At 39.1% G+C, this 17,836-nt stretch overlaps 1 protein-coding gene across 1 annotated transcript in view; it reads right to left on the bottom strand.

The window, feature by feature from the left end:
• Nucleotides 1-3,287: 3,287 nt before the first annotated feature.
• Nucleotides 3,288-17,836, bottom strand: part of EMC1 (ER membrane protein complex subunit 1) — a 110,041-nt gene continuing 95,492 nt past the window's right edge. The window contains exons 16-17 of the mRNA XM_068384458.1: nucleotides 15,160-15,358; nucleotides 3,288-7,891 (exon numbers count right to left, since the gene is read on the bottom strand). Of these exons, the coding sequence (XP_068240559.1) occupies nucleotides 7,731-7,891; nucleotides 15,160-15,358 (360 nt within the window). The 3' untranslated portion in view covers nucleotides 3,288-7,730. The remainder of the gene's footprint in view (nucleotides 7,892-15,159; nucleotides 15,359-17,836) is intronic.

Raw genomic sequence — 17,836 nt, 5'->3', positions numbered from 1 at the left:
CCATGTTTTGCGTTATCAAACCGCAGTTGAAGCTGAAGCTGATTTAGATAAAAATGTGGGAATGTAATTTCTATTCTTTTAATTGCTAGCTAGCGACATGTTAATGAAGTAATCTCAGTCACCTATGCTGTAGAATAATTTGTAACAAACTGGTCAAACAAGCGTATACCACCGCAGTGTTGTCAGAACATGAGTTAGCCTCATGTCACATTCTTACTTTATTATATTTCTTAAGTTTAATAGTATCTTTCGGGTGGGACTATATGAGCCGTTAACTATGTTGGTCTTTGTTCATATTTTCTGTCTGTCATATATGTTTTTTCCTGTCTTTTGTCGTCTGTTTATGGTGTTATCATCCACATCTTATAAGTGGATCTCTGAAATTGTAATGGTTTCCCTCTTTCGCTGTATGGAATTACTTAAGCAGTCACAATACTTAACAATGGATAAATGTGTGATATGCGAGGAAGACATCAATGATGGAAAAGCAATTTGTAAGTTCGTGAGTAAGGAACAACTTCAATAAAAAGTTAAAGAAAGAGATGAGTCACTTCTAGCAATCATGGTCAAATTCTTCATTCAGGTTGCAGTCATATATCATTATTATTATTCAACCCTACTTGGAAAAGCAAGATGCTACAAGCCCAGCCAGTGAGGAAAGATGAAGAAATAAATGAATTATAGGCTAAATAAAATTATGATTACAAAATATAAAATATTCTAAGATCGGTAAGAATATGAAATTAGTTATGTCATTTATAAACCATGAAGAGACTTATGTTTACCTTTACAATATTAAAACTTTACTATAGATTTGAACTTTAGTTCCACTGATTCACCAGCAAGGTTAGGGAGATCATTCCACAATCTGATCACCGCTAGATTAAAACATCTAGAATGCTGTGTAGTGTTCAGCTATAGTAGTTTTTATTAGTTTGTAAATATAATCTATTTCGCCTCCCATTTTCCCCTTTCAACAATTTTGTCTTTTTTTCTATGATGGCTGGTTGTTTGTCTAGCAATTGTGCTATATTATATGTGTGATTGTAAATGCCGGGTCTTCTTCCAACAACAATGCAGAGCCCGCAACGGGGGCAAAAGACTTCCTCTCTCCATGACATTCCATGGACAGAGAAGAGCTCATACCTGGGGCCATGACCCAGCATGGTCAGAGCTTCGCCAAGTGCCCCAGCAATAGACCAAGAAGCTCCCACATCTCTTAGGCAGAAAGAACTTGTTAGTCGCCCGACCTCTTTGACAATTAAGGAAGTAGAGACAGTTTTGCTCATCAGAACCTTAACCAAGTCTTTCTCAAAAGCTTGGATGAGGCATTGAGAGCAGAAACACTGTTAGAAACACACAAGATCATAGGCAACTCCTACAAGAAGGAGAGGTTTGAACCAAGTTCAAGACTGAACGGTAATCTTGACAGCCACTACTGAGAGGAGCTCCTCCCAGCCAGGAAGAAGTTAAATTACACAATCTGGTCTAGAGATGATCAGACTCGAGAAGAACCCCCTTTGTAATAACCATCGTAGGGCAATGGCCCATTTTACCTGGGAGATGAAGGGCCAAGGGAGTTCTTTCGGGACCTCGACAAGACAGAACAGGAAACCGTTCAGGATAAGACTGTCAAGGAGCCACCCAAATCAGCTGAGTCCCGGTGTAATCACACACCTTACATTAGCCATTGCATTAGTATTGAATGAAAATAAGGTGTAACCAACCGATCCCATGGGTTTAGGAAGGCATGACCATGGGGTTGGATAGTAGGGGGTTAAAACTTGAGATACAGTACAGTATTTCCTATCTAAACATGGTGAACAGGTTGATACCCAGAGAACCTTCCTCCCATAAGCCTGTTAAGACAGTATGTTGGGACCACTACCCTGACAGGCTTCCTTTGGTGACTAAGTGTGCCTGCTATCCCATCATCTTGCCTAGAATGTGACTGGCTGATAACTCCCCGACATAGAATGCCATCCTGAAATGCAACAACCCACCTCTTAAACAATCTTGGAAGGCTTTCAGTGCATTAAAAGCTGCTACTTCCAGGGAACTGAAGAGTAGATGCTACATCTGCCTACATCATGGAGAATATCCTGTTGTTCAGGCGTGTACCCCTCTCTTCCTTCTGCACATTTAAGCACAGCTGCTTGGTAGAGTGTCGAGTGGGACTCATACAAAGGGTTCCTCTCTTGCCAAGAGGTGAGATTAACCCAAGTCTCTCATGCCATTGGTACAAGGAGAGATGGCAATCCTTCGAACTGCAGCGGGAAGGGAGGGAGGTACTAAAAATAGACCGATGCACAGGTATTAAAAGTACTCATCCTTCACATCCACAGAAAGCAATAACTATTTTTCTGATGAAATTCTTCAAGTGACCCCCTTCAACATTCATCCTACCTCTGTCTGCAAGGTCAGGGTTCTAGGAAATATTGGAAAATATGATGAGTACTCCAACGGCAAAAGAGAAAAAGTCGGGTGAATGCTGCAAAGCGTAACCCTGTTATTCTACTGCCTGGAAGAACCTCAATTTCTTCCTGGAAGTTGCAGGTAGCCATGCCAGGGGCTAGAAAAGGCAGAGAAGCCTTCCTTGCAACCCCGCACCAAAGTTCTGAAGTGACAGACACACTTCTGAGAAAACTTGCCTGGGAATTGGGTGCCTCTTTCATACCCTCATCTCAGACTCTGCAAGCAGAGGATTCGATAGACGACACTATTTTCAAAAGGGAAGAATTACAGGGATGGCTCCAAAAGGAGTCACAGCACTGAGGAACTGTCTCGGGAAGGGAAGTCACACTTACAGGGAGTGGTAGCTCTAAACCCCTAAGCCACAGGGAAAAATATTCACGTCCTGAAAGAAAAGAAAATGAAAAGTTAACTTGAAAGCACATCAGTATTCGATGTATATACATATGTGTATGTGTGTATATATATATATATATATATATATATATATATATATATATATATATATATATATATATATATATATATATATATGGTATTGTAGTTGAAAATTAACTGAAATACATGTGAATTTGGTAATTAACATATTTTCATATGAATATTCTGTTTGGAAAATTACTAGTTAAGTAAATATTATAGTCTACTTTATTTGGTATAAAAATGAATGCTTGATAGATAAATGGATGACAACAAATGGCTAAGCCAAACATGTCTGTTATCCAAATATGTATAAAATTTTGTGATATTTATTAATGAAAGAAAGTAAAATTCAGAAAAATATACCTATAAGGAAAAAGGTTTAATAAAAGGAAATGACAAGGGAACAACTTTTATTAAAAATTTTCTTACACAATCAATACCTCTAAAATATGATTAACTTTACCATACAATTTGCATGTACAAGACCCTAGAGTGAATGTAAGAAAAATGCAAACAAGATAATTTCTTTGTATGTATGTTTAAAGTCTTGTTACAGTAATATAAAGACGAAACATCTGCTTCAATTAGAAAGTTTTTGTGAAAAACAAAGAAAAACCCATTACTAAAAATCACTACAGTCTACTGATGTGAAGAAAACCTTTCAAAATCTTGAAAGTAATATTAGAAACAAATAAACTTTTCTACATTCTATGTGACACAACTGTGTTTAACACCATTAACAATTAATGGGAATGTTATTTCAGACACAAATGTATATACATTTTTAAACAGTACTTTCTTTACAATTGCAGCCCTTTACCTACTGTACATGAAAAAGATTGTCTTTATAAAACTTGGCGGATAAAGATTTGTTTTAACAGAATAGCAGTACATAAATATTTCCTGTAGACCAAATGTGGTCAGCTATTTTTACATTGTAAGGGTGGATATAACCAATATATTTATTTAGTACTGCTTTGTCTTTATAATCTTTACTATATGTCAATTCATAAAAAAATCATTGAACTGACAGAACCAACTACGGTTCTGGGAGAGATTACATACGTTTGATTGTAAAGTACTGACAATGGAACATTATTTAATTCTTCAACAACTATGTAACGAATCCGCTTCCTACATTCATTTTTGGGCTATTTCCATATACCATATACTCTTGCAGCAGGAATTACCTATTAAGCAAACTCCTGAGTATAATTATAGCATGTTAGGAGACAATGTTACCTGTACAAACAACATCTTACAGCATTCCTGTTACATCCTGTACTCAATTTAAAAGTTATAATCATCTTGAACAGTATCATACGATTTTTTCCTGTTCTTTTGACATTTCAGTAAGTGGAAATATACATCAGTCCAATGTTGCAGAGTACAGCTTGCTAAAAGTTTACCAGCACCACACAAAATGAAAAACTGTATGGGCATGCACCAAAGCTTGGTTCTTCTGTCAAATATGCAGTATTAAAGTAGATATTCATTTGCGTTTAGCTCTTACTATGTTACAAAAAACATCTGATACATTTTCAGCACTGGACTTTGTAACAGAATATACAATGTGTATTGTTAACAGCAATTCTGAATGACAAAATTATGCTCCATTCTCCCATTATTATTCAATTCTACAATATTTACAATGTTATTTTATATTAGCATACCATCTCCACATTAATATTCTATCAGGGAGAACAGATAATACATACACAAATTTTCACTTCATTTACCTTTCAATATGTGAACCTTAACAATATTTATCGAAAGATAGACATGTTAATTAATCTATCTGCTCTTCTTTTTCTTCGGCTTGTTCCCATTTATATGTGGGGTTGCCGTTTCGAATGAGCCTTTTCCATCTATTTCTATCTTGCGCCTGTGCTTCATCAATTCCCTTCTCTCTCACGTCCTCCCGTACACAGTCCCTCAATCTCCTCTTTGATCTTCCCCTACTTCTTCTACCTTGAACTTGAATTTCCATTGTATGCCTCCCCATATGATCCTCCTCCCTTCTCAGTAGATGTCCATACCATCTCAATCTTCCTTCGTGCACTTTCTCTGATATTAACAAAACCTTTGTTGATCCTCTCATGTCATTCCTAATTGATCTTTCTGATAAAATGTCCAAAATAAAATAAGTTCTTGAATATGAAGTCTTTACCACAGGTAAACTAACTCCATATTTATCATAAAAAACATTATCTTCAGGAGAATATAGTGCATATACAGTATGTACTGTATTTAGTAATCAAGGCAGGCCTGAATTTTTTAAAAATCATGATATGGTAAGGGATACAGATAAATAAAATGCCATTTGAAATTTTGATTGAACTGTTGATAGAAAGACAGACAAATTTGTGAACTGCAGTACTGTACTATTTTCCCACATTGTCTTTGTTAAGTAAAGATGAAAATAATGGTTTGACCAGAAGTTACCCCCAAGAAACATATTTTATAACTACCATAGGAAAACTATCTGAAACATCTCCAATGCACTAAAGAAGGAAACTGACTTTCATATAATCACAATAACACTTTTGCAAAATACATTCCTGAATGCCTTTGTCAATCTATAACCATGGGGTATTTCTTTATGATATCAACCACCTTTCATGCCATGAATACTTAAAAAAATTCACTGCTTAGCAGTGAAGTGAATGCTAAGTCAACTAACTCATTGTAACATAAAAAATAAATTATAATTGTTTTAAAGAAGCAATAAAAATGGCCAATGTCTTTACAGGTCTCCTAGGAAAATACTATAAACAATAAAGAAAACTGATAACAAGGAAATTATAAGAAAGTAATAAATATATATATGAGAGAAATAGTATAATCAACCTGTTAAAAAGACATTTTATTTAAAAAAAAAAAACATGTCATATGGTACCTATTTTCTGCATACATAAAACAGATCATCAAGAACATCACCATACCAATGATTATGATGGGACCTTCAAGATGTTCAATACTTTATAGTTTACCAATTTACCAAGACACACAGAAGGCCTTCATCCTCATAACGATAAATAACACCACACTAAGACCAAAGGCTTTGTATCGCCTATCCTGGTACATGTCTCCAAGCATCTTCTAAGATATCATTACCCAGGCAACTTACAACTTACAAATACTTAATCAGAAATTTGCCTTCATTTTCAATTATACCTCAACAAATAGTTGAATGACCTGTATTAACCATTATTGCACTGATATGAGTCTCTCATGCATTTGATATATTTGAATAGGCTGAACTTGAAAAAAAAAAAAATAGGAAAGTATTTATACAAAACATCCATATGCATATCATACATGAGTGTGATTTGTAAAACCACACAAAACAAAGTGATATACTGTACTGTATATATAATTACAAAATTTATTTTACAAACATATATACTGTATAAATAAATTGCATGATATGAGAGACAATGGTTAAATTATAAACAGCAAGCCAAAGAAATCGGACAGATTAAGGTACAAAGAACTTATATACAGTCCATATAACAAAAACTTAATATACATGTCTCACTTATTCTTATTGTTTGTTCTCTTTTGACACCTATCTACACACAGCATATGTAATATTCTTTTCCATTTCTTTGGCTAATTGTTTACATTGTAGTTCAAATGTAAAACTTCAAGCTTTAGCTCGTCTCCCCATAATAATTTCCTCCAAATTATGATTCAATATGCACATCTTAAAATATTTCCTAAATTTTGTGTCAATCAATTTCCATAAATCAGATCATATGGACTGACTTCTCACACCAACACATGAGTTTAGTTATAGAAGCAAGCACAAAATAACTATTTTGCAGTAATATAATGCAACATTGTACAGTACTGTACTTATATTTGGCAGATACACTATGCTGTCCACAGATTATTTTTACTACATTAATTTCCCACAGTACACATCATCAGTTTTATTATTTTGGTTATGATGGAAACATTACAATAGTTTCTTTCTCACTGGCTCTAGAAACAAAATCATTATGGAAATAGAGGTATAAACCGAAGACCTTGGGCACATACCTGTCATAGCAGATAAAACAAAATCAATAATGAACTTACATAGATCTATAGGTCTCTTGCCTTCCTATTCATTTATATATATATACACATACATCACAAATAATTTAATAAATGAATATGATCAGCAAGTAATGATTCATTACTTTTGAATGCAATAGAACATTTATGCTGATTACAAACCAGTGTAAAGCACTATATATCTTCCTTTGACATGTTGTTAAGAAGGATTCTGGATTAATAGATTAGTATATTCTATATACTGTACTAGGCATTCATTTAAATGGGAGAAACATACATTTCTCATTTAAAACTCAAATGTTCTATCCAGCATGAAGTTCTGTACAGTAACACCTTTAATATAACATTGCAAAACCAGATTTATCATCTTTTGTCCTGCTGTAACAAATTGTATTATTTATAGTTCTAAGGATCCCCAGGCTATGTAAATTGGAAACACTGGACTCAAACTAAAAGAGCCTGTGTATTGCTAAACAATTCTGTGGAATTCCTTGAACATGATTTAATGGATTCAATGAGAAATGCAAAACCTATAGTATGTGTTCAAAAGGATATTCAATACTGTATATATAAATAAACAATCATTTACATTAAATATCAAGAATTCATAATGTAAATATAAAATGTATGCTTTAATTTTTATAGCCTCTGGAGATTTGGACTTAATGCTTTAAAAGAATTATATAAAAGCAGCTTTCATGGAAATGACTAGTGAGACCCTTCCTTCCTTCCTTCAACTATACAAACAATTTAATCAAGTCATTTTTTTCTAGTTACTTCCATGCTTGTTTTAGTGCTTTCTTCTGGGCTAATTTCCTGGTAATAACTGCCGCTGCCAATAGCGCTGAGAGTGCACCAACAATTAGGTAGTGATCAAAGTCATCTTTTAGCAAATCAAACATCTTGCTTGGGAAAACACGGGTATAGAATAAGTCTGAAAGGAGAATAAAAAAGGCAAATGAGAAATTAATCTTGACAAGATATTAACTCTAAAAGAGATTCCTGACCACAGGACATATGAGGTTAGCCAAATGCTGAATGAACAATTAGTCTTCAACTGGAAAATCTGAGGGTAGTAAAAGCTTTAGAAATGTAACCCTCCATTCTGTAGAGACAAACTTTTAATTTAATCACTTGCAGAGTTCAGGGAAAATAAATATTCTTACAACATGAAGTCTAGAGCAACCTCCTATAATTTTGAAAAGCAAAAATGACAAATATAAAGTAAATTGTATTTTTCCTAATAATACGAACCTTGAGCTCTTTGTTAGGGAATATTCTTTACTTTCAGAAAAGCTGGAAGACTAGCCATAAGACTTTTAGTGAGGTGTAACTACTCCAACACTAGTTAGTGGGGGGTAGTAATGGCTACCCTAATCACACACACACACACACACACACACACACACACACACACACACACACACACACACACACACACACTTTATCATCAATTTTGCTTGCAAGCAGGACTTAGGTGATGGCAGGCCAAATTTGGATAAAGAGCTCGTTGGGAAAAATACAAATTACTTTAAATTTGTCATTTATTTCGACATTAAATACAAACCTTTTTGCTCTGGTGAAATTCCTCACCAACTGGCTGGCTTTTGACCCAGGGTTTTCCCCCATTCATGCTACGCATGTATAAGAGGGGAAATCAACACCTTGCTAAAACCTACAAGAAATAGCACGCTTTAGCGGCCTGAGCAATCTGCGTAATTGTGTGATACTAGCAGCGTGACTAGTCTAAATAAGAATTCTCAAAATCGTAGGAATCTTTGAACCAACCATAGACGTTGCCCAATCCCACCTCCCCAGGGGGTACGGGAATGCAACAAGTATATACAGTATTTCTATACCAGGTTACATATGGGAAATGGTCTTACCTGTAGACAGAGGCCAGCCTGCAGAGTACTGTAGGTGCTGTTCCCCAAGAGAGGGAAAGATGAAAGAAAGAGCCAGTCTTTCTTATCATTCATCCCAGACTTAATCCCTTCGACGTTGTTAGAGCCGAATATAACCACTCAAGAGAAAACCTGACCTGCAAATAGGAAAGATGTCCCACAAGAGGTGCAGGAACATGCTCCAGACTTTGCATCCCCTCTGCTGGCTATCGCAGAACGAGGACGTGCATTGTCGTCAGCACTGAAGAAAACCACTTGAGAGCAAACCTAACCTGCGAATGAGAAAGGTGACCCCCGAAAGGTGCAGGAACATGCTTCAGACTTTGCCCTTCCTCCGCCGGCTGCCATCGCACAACGATAGAGTGCGTCGTCGACAGCGTAGAGGAGCAAGACCGAAGTCAAGCTCTGGGTAGGTCGCCTCCATCAAACTCGCAGGATGCAAGCAACATCTACTTCATACGGTGAGGGTACACCCACATGGAGAACAACTCCCCTGTGGAGTAGGACTGAGCCGCTGCACTAGGGGACGCGGGGAAGTCCTCCAGCTATTTTACCTGTTGGGGCCATGGGCTTATAGCATCCTGTTTTCCCAACTAGGATTGTAGCTTAGCAAGTAATAATAATAAGGGTTGTCCGGCATCAAAGGGGAAGACTTATGCAATTCCTATTGATTGGTCTTCCAAGACTAATTGCCCAAAAGGGGAAAAGGAATGGCAGAAGCAGTTCTGTTCTCTTCTGACTGGTAGTGTGTATAAAGTCAGCTGACTGACTACTGTATGTGCTTTACGACGACGAAAGTATGAGGATCAAACCAAGCGAACTGGTCTTTTAGTTCCCTTCAGAGGGCTACTACGATCTTTTGGTGGTCATCATGACACTTTCGTGGTGGATAGTGTCCTACCTAGTGTTGCATCAGGTCCAATTCCATCTCATGTTTGCAGGGAATATAGATAAGCCACCAGGTATGAAAAATTAGGAACTTAGACCAATGGAAGAGTTGTGGGAGGATATGGAGACCTTAAAGGAGAAAAGGGTGAGAAATTTAGGAGGATTGTAAGAGAGAACTAGAAAGGTTGAACTTAGAGATTGGACAGGGTTAAGAGAGAGGAAAATATCTGGGTGGGTATGAAAGAAGGCTGGTTCAAGAATTGAAGAGACAGTGAAAGATGGAAATAGAAGGTTGTTAAAAGGAGAGGAGGCAAGGAAAAGGTGGGCGGAGTATTTTGAAAGTGGACTGAATGTTGAGGATAATAGGGAGGCAGATATAATTGCTGTTGCAGGTGTTGAGGTGCCAGTGATAGGAGATGAGAATGAGAGAGAGATTACAAGAGAGGAAGTGAGGAGAGCACTAGATGAAACGAGAGTAGGAAAAGCATCTGGTATGGATGGTATAAGAACTGAGATGTTGAAGGAAGGGGGTGTGACTGTACTTGAATGGTTGGTGAGATTGTTTAAAATGTGTTTTGTGTTGTCAATGGTACCAGTAGATTGGGTTTGTGCATGTATTGTACCACTATACAAGGGTAAGGGAGATGTGCATGAGGTTGTAATTCAAGGGGTATTAGTTTGTTGAGTGTAGTTGGAAAAGTGTATGGTAGAGTACTGAATAACAGGATTAAGGATAAAACACAGAATGCAATCTTAGAAGTACAGGGTGGTTTTAGAAGAGATAGGGGTTGTATGAATCAGATTTTTACAGTTAGGCAGATATGCGAGAAATATTTAGCAAAACGTAAGGATGTATATGTTGCGTTTATGGATCTAGAGAAAGCGTATGATAAGAGTTGATAGGGAAGCAATGTGGAATGTGATGAGGATATATGGAGTTGGTGGAAGGTTGTTGCAAGCAGTGAAAAGTTTCTACAAAGGTAGTAAAGCATGTGTTGGGATAGGAAATGAAGTGAGCGATTGGTTTCCGGTGAGAGTGGGAGTGAAACAGGGATGTGTGATGTCACCGTGGTTGTTTAAATTGTATGTTGATGGAGTGGTGAGAGAGGTGAATGCTCGAGTGCTTGGACGAGGATTAAAACTGGTAGACGAGAATGACCATGAATGGGAGGTAAATCAGTTGTTGTTTGCAGATGATACTGTACTGGTTTCAGACACAGAAGAGAAGCTTGCCTGATTAGTAACAGAATTTGGAAGGGTGTGTGAGAGAAGGAAGTTGAGAGTTAATGTGGGTAAGAGTAAGGTTATGAGATGTACGAGAAGGGAAGGTGGTGTGAGGTTAAATGTCATGTTGAATGGAGAGTTACTTGAGGAGGTGGATCAGTTTAAGTACTTGGGGTCTGTTGTTGCAGCAAATGGTGGAGTGGAAGCAGATGTACGTCAGAGAGTGAATGAAGGATGCAAAATGTTGGGGGCAGTTAAGGGAGTAGTAAAAATAGAGGGTTGGGCATGAATGTAAAGAGAGTTCTATATGAAAAAGTGATTGTACCAACTGTGATATATGGATCGGAGTTGTGGGGAATGAAAGTGACGGAGAGACAGAAATTGAATGTGTTTGAGATGAAGTGTCCAAGGAGTATGGCTGGTGTATCTCGAGTAGATAGGGTTAGGAACGAAGTAGTGAGGGTGAGAACGGGTGTAAGAAATGAGTTAGCAGCTAGAGAGGATATGAATGTGTTGAGGTGGCTTGGCCATGTTGAGAGAATGGAAAATTGCTGTCTGCTAAAGAAGGTGATGAATGCAAGAGTTGATGGGAAAAGTACAAGAGGAAGGCCAAGGTTTGGGTGGATGGATGGAGTGAAGGAAGCTCTGGGTGATAGGAGTATAGATGTGAGAGAGGCAAGAGAGCGTGCTAGAAATAGGAATGAATGGCGAGCGATTGTGACGCAGTTCCGGTAGGCCCTGCTGCTTCCTCTGGTGCCTTGGATGACCGCGGAGGTAGCAGCAGTAGGGGATTCAGCATTATGAAACTTCATCTGTGGTGGATAATGTGGGAGGGTGGGCTGTGCCACCCTAGCAGTACCAGCCAAACTCATTTGAGTCCCTTCTCAGTCTGGGAGGAACATAGAGAGATGTCCCCTTTTTTGTTTCATTTGTTCGATGTCGGCTATTCCCCAAATTTGGTGAAGTGCCTTGGTATATGTATCTATGTATGAAAGAAATATGTGTAGGGGAAACACAGGAATTAGTGGGAAGAACCAGTGGGTATGTAGTGTCAAAAGGAGAAAAGTGGTGGGGGGACAGAAATGTGAAAGTCAGTTAAAAGAAAATCGAGGCATTTAAGGACTAAAAAGGAAGACAAGCCCAGGGTGTAGAAGAATAGTACAGATAAGAGGAAAAAGATGCTGGAGGAAAGTAGATATAACTACTGGAAGAGGAGTAGAGCAATTGAATGAAAGACTACAAACAAGGGAAGGAGAAGAGGATATCTATACGATTCTAAACTTGAGGAAAATGCAAAGACAGACTTTGGGACTTTTCCAACTAGGGTTGTAGGTTAGCAAGTAACAATAAAAAAAAATAGGGATAGAGACATTAAGAGATGGAGAGAATATTTTGAACAATTATTGAATACTGAGATTGAGAGAAAGGAGCTGGGAAAAGCACAAAGGGTGGAGGGGCCAGTGATGGAAATACAGAATACAGGAGTGAAGTGGGCACTAAGTAAAATGAAAAATGGTAAAGAACCAGGTCAATTAGTGTTTCAAATGGAAATGGTCTTGATACTAGCTACAGAGAGGGAAGAATGGATGCTGGATTTATTAAGGGCTATATGGGAAGAGGATGTAACGCCTAAAAACTGAGAGGATAGTCTAATAGTGATGTAGTGGATTGTGGTAACTACAGGAGAGTTAAACTTACAGATCATGATTTGAAAGTTTTTGAGAGTACTAAATGAGGGATTGTAGAGATTGGGAAAACAGCAGTATGCATTCATGAGGGGGAGAAGGACAGTGGATGCCATCTCTATAGTAAGGCAGCTACAGGAAAAGTGTCTAGAGGGAAACCAGAAGTTCTGTGCTAGAGTAGGGTTATGATAGAATACCAAGAGAAGTGATGTTTTGGTGCTTGAGGAAAAAGAAAGTCCCAGCAAAGTTAGTTAGAATGGTGGAGATGATGTACAAAAGAACATGGACAAAAGTAATGACAGCTGTTGAGAAGACAGTAACCTTTGAATTTAGAGTTGGATTACACCAAGAGTCAGCATTAAGCGCATTTTTATTTGTGGTGGTCATGGATGTGTTATGTGAAGAGATAAGAAATGATGAGTAGTGGGAGTTGCTATGTGCAGATGATTTAGTGATTACAGCTGAAAATGAGTAAGACTTACAGAAAAGGGTTATAGAGTGGCAAGAGACTTTTGGAGCAGGTTGGCTTTAGAGTAAATGTGAATAAGACTGAAGCAATGGTGAGCAGTAAGGAAGGTAGGGACAGGAAGCTATGCCAACTCGTCATTACATTTTGACAAAGAATGTTCCAGTCCTCGAATCTCTTCTTGTGGAACTCAAGATGCTCATATATAATTTTCCCTGTTTTGAAATCATCAAATAAGGCTACACGCTGTGAAGTTGCACCATGGCAAGATTCTTCATCACCTCTCCTCTGTCAATCTGTGAAAGCGGGTGCTTCACAAGAGCCCATCTGATATCATTGCTAGTTTGCGATAATTGGATATGTACATATAATCCCCCACACATTTTAGGAGGTAAAAATATCACTCCCCTTGAGTACAGTGACCAGGCTGATGTCAAGCATCCTTAGAGAAGATCGTATAAGAGGGGCTGTTCCCAGAACCCCTTACAGAATCAGGTCTGGGTCTCGAGTCATGATCTCCCAAGGGAGCTCCAAAATCCCTGCTGGACTGCGAGAAGATCTGTTCTTCAGTACTGACTGAAGATCCTTATTTTCTACCAGGCTTGAGCCCTCTGAGAAAATGGAGGGGTTAGATGAAAACCTCCTATCCTATGAGGTGTGGGGGGAAATTAGGATCTGAACGGATTTTAATCCGTTCCAAAGGAGACTGAAGACGTTCCTACCGGGAACTTTGATTCCGAGTGAAGAGGAGGCATGACTTCAATCCAAATTCAATCGGGGACAATAGATAATTGTTGCCCAACGGTTACAGGCAAGTGCGCGATAACACACCTGTTCTAAACCCATAACTGGTTGAGCGCACCTCGCGCTACCACAACAAGCTCAGGAAAGGAGTGATTGTCATGTAGAAACAGGTGAATAAATCCACTCGCATTCACAGGAGATCCAATGCGCTCAGGTAAGGAGTGTGCATAGTAACACTCCTGTTCCAAACCCCAATAGCCTTAACGCGCGGCCATTGCCTGTGCGTGCGGTGGAAGACATGTTGCTCGCTAAAACAGGGATCATTGTGAGAAGTGTGCTTCTTAATTACACGAAGCGCACACGTTCAAGAGGGAGGGCATGTTACACTAAGCATGTCTTAGCCCTGGGTGGGGAGAGAGCTCTAAAGAAAGCATGCGCGAATTCATGGGATCACATCAAGTTCTGTCACTTGTTGAGCACTTGGGTGCGAGTGCTCCTCACATTCGCTAATATTAAGCATATCAGGAGCGTGCTGAGCAGACAAGGTGTGGCGCGTGGGGTTTCAAATATAGTCGGAAAAGATTGTGCACATGTTAGAAGTGTGTTCATGGGTAAACGACGATACAGATCCAAAGTCTAAACACTGAGGCTCGTGAGCGTGCACTTAAAGCCTAAGGATATGGTTTCTATTCGGGAAGGAGATCTTGTTCCTCCCAACATCATCTTCTTCCGACTTGTAAGGGAGATGAACAATCAGGAAGTTTGTCTCAAGGGCGCTGTTATAAGACGCAGAAGATTAATCATCAAGTCCAAAAATAAAGAAAGAAACTTTTAAAAATCCAGCTTATTTAACCGTAGACATCCCCATGGCAGTAAAACATCACAGAATGCTGGAAAGCAAGAGAGAAAAGTAATCAAAAAGCCATGAAACTCCAGCCAATGGAAGAAAATCTGTTCTCACTGATGGCTGAAATCAAAGGGAGTGCTCAGTATCAAAGGGAGTGCTCAGTGAGCAGGGAACCCATAGTTCCCTGCTCCAGGCCAGAAACTACTAGCTACCTGTTTACACCTCATTTTAAGTTTAACTGTCATGTTCTCCAGCTTTGCTGATATTATATCTTACGTAAAGGACGAAGGTTTGTATTTGTGCCGGAACAACTTGGTGATAATACATAGTAAAGGCTGAAATAAAGAGAAAGATAAACATCATGATTACTAAATATCCTTAATGGTAATGACATACACAGAAACAAAAAGCTACGAAAAATAAGGCCAAAGTTTGCTAACTTACCTAAACCATGCACAAGAACTAAGCATGCCGATTCTAATCCAGTTGGGGCAGTGTAAATGCCAGTGATACGAGGGAGTGTGTGATTATATGTGATGGTTTCTTGCGGTAACAATCTTAACTCGGGTACATATGGTACTAGACCCTCTTCTCTAGGACCACCGGTAACAGGTCGCCGGGGATCCAACAACCATTTAGACATCTACAAATATAAGAAAAACTTTAAAATTAACTTGTATTTTTCCTAACTATACAGACCTAAGTCCTTTAATATGATAACGGATTCAAAAGCAGCCAGAACTTGGCAGGTAAAACTTATAACACGGTATCAGCAACAGACAGTACTAGCAGCCTGCGGAGGGGAGGCTCCCCCCTTCTACTAGTACACAGAACTGTCACTTTGATTACATCAGGGTCTTTAAGGGGAAGCTGAAGGTGGAAAGTTCAGTTAAAGGATTTAGTTTGTATAGTTAGGAAAAATGCAAATGACTTAAAATTTGTGATTTGTTCCTAAACAAATGTAAACCTTTGTCCTTTAATATGACTCATTCTTAGGTGGGTGGAAGTCCATATTACCAAAATGGCTGGCTAAAATCCCAGGATAGCTATGCTTGGACCTGAAGCTGTAGAAAGTAGCTTCCTAGACACCTCATGAACCAGGGCCAAAAGTACTATTAGCTTCATGGCCCATCAACCAAGGCTGTTGCACAAGAAAATCTCTCTTAGAATAGTGAGACTGTTAGGTAAGGCAAAATCAAATTAATGGGCTTGTACAAATCTATCTTCCCCTCATAAGGAGGATGATGGAATGAATAGACCTATTTTAACATAAATAGAAAGGCTGTTAACTATCAAAGGTATTTTACCTGTATCAACATCCATTCAGTTCAATGGGGTTCCAACATCTACAACCCAAGGGAGAGAAAGAAGAGAAGAAAGAGGACAGCACTTTCACTCTCATCCTAGGCATATGCTGTAACCATCATCTGAGATGTGATACTTTTGGTCCAGTAAAAGAGCTAAGGTAAATACACAACTTGCTGAGCAGAAATCACAGGTCCTAGGGAAAATGTATTTAGAGACTTGTAAGTGCCTTCCCGCAAATACTGTAAAGTAAAGGTGATCTGACGCTTCCATAATCCAGTGTCTAAAATTTTAGCTACCAAGAGATTTATTTTGAAAGCTAGAGTACAGTAGTACCAACACCTTCAATCTTATTGGCGCGCACCCTAACTTTGTCTCATTTACTGGGGATCTAGGGCCTAGTCTCAATGGTTCATTCAGAGCTCTCTTTGAGGATCACATCCAAGGCTGGAGGACAAATCTCACTAGGAGGATAGGTCTGTTGTATTCTTCTAATGAGCATGGATAAGTCCCATGAGGAGGTAATATCCACTCCTCTCAGTCTCAGAACCTGGCCCAAGGCCAAATGAAACCCTTTTACTGCTGAGATTTAGGGCTGGTTTTCCTTTTAATAGGTACACCAGAAAATCTGATACAAGCAGAATAGAGGTTCCAAGAGGGGAAATAATCCTTCCAAGGGTATAACCACAGAAGATGACCCACTTTGCTTGGTACACATCAAAGGGGCAATTTCCTGAGCTACCAGGACACATCTTGTGCTGTCTTCTTCAAACAGCCTTTCTCTCAGATGAGGTGTTCGATAACTTCCAACCATGAGACTTGATTGAGCTGTGGAACAGCTACAGGCGGGGCTGATGAAGCTGGTTGTTTCAAGGTGGGAGCTCTCTTGGAGTCTCTACTAGTAGGGAAAAAGGTCAGGGCATCATTCTACTTGTGGCCATATCAGAGCTACTAGAGTCCACTTTAGACTTAGGGATGATAATACTTTATCACCTTTTGAAGAAGGCAAAAATGCAGAGGCATAGATGTGAAGGCCATGCCTGGGGTGCTGGAACATGTCCTCGATTGCTGCTGCCAGGTCTAGCACTGGTGAGCAATAGACTTGTAATTTCTTGTTGAGGCTTGTGGCAAACATGTCTATTGTCGGGTAACCCCATAAAGACACGAGCCTCATCGCTACTTGGGGATGTAGACAATTCTGAATCAACTAACTGATCCTGGCGACTCACCCTGTCCGTTAGAACGTTCCTTTTGCAGAGAATAAACTGGGCCGAGAGGAATATTGCATAGCGAATTGCCCAGTCATGTATCGAGGCAGCTAGCTGGCAGAAAAGCTGCAATATTGTGCTGCTTTATTGTTGACATATGTCACTACGGTTACATTGTCTTTCATCAGTGCAACCAAGTGACTGATCAGTAAAAGCTGTAAATGTTGTCTACAACTTCAGATCATTAATGTGAAGAGACTTGTCCTCTAGTGACCAGTCCTTGAGATGGGGCCCCCCACCCTCTCTTGGACGTATCAGTAAACTAAAGATCAGGAGGGGGGACACTCTTGGGGAGACACTGCAGCACTCTCTTGTCATCTAGCCACTAAAGAAGATCGAATCTGGTGTCTTTCTCGCCTGGTACTAGAGCTCAAGCAGAACCTGCGGCTTATGACCTGTGTCTTTCTAAGCACCACTGCAGCAATTGCATGTGGAGGTGACTGTGAGGAACAAGGTTTTCCAGTGAGGTTGGTTGGCCTAAAAGACAAAGCCATTGTTCTGCAGGAGCCTGTGCCCGACGAAGGAAGGGTTGAGCTATTTCCTTATGC

Source organism: Palaemon carinicauda, chromosome 12 (genome assembly GCF_036898095.1).
Source record: "Palaemon carinicauda isolate YSFRI2023 chromosome 12, ASM3689809v2, whole genome shotgun sequence".
NCBI lineage: Eukaryota > Metazoa > Arthropoda > Malacostraca > Decapoda > Palaemonidae > Palaemon > Palaemon carinicauda.
This window is presented reverse-complemented; position numbering and strand designations above follow the sequence as displayed.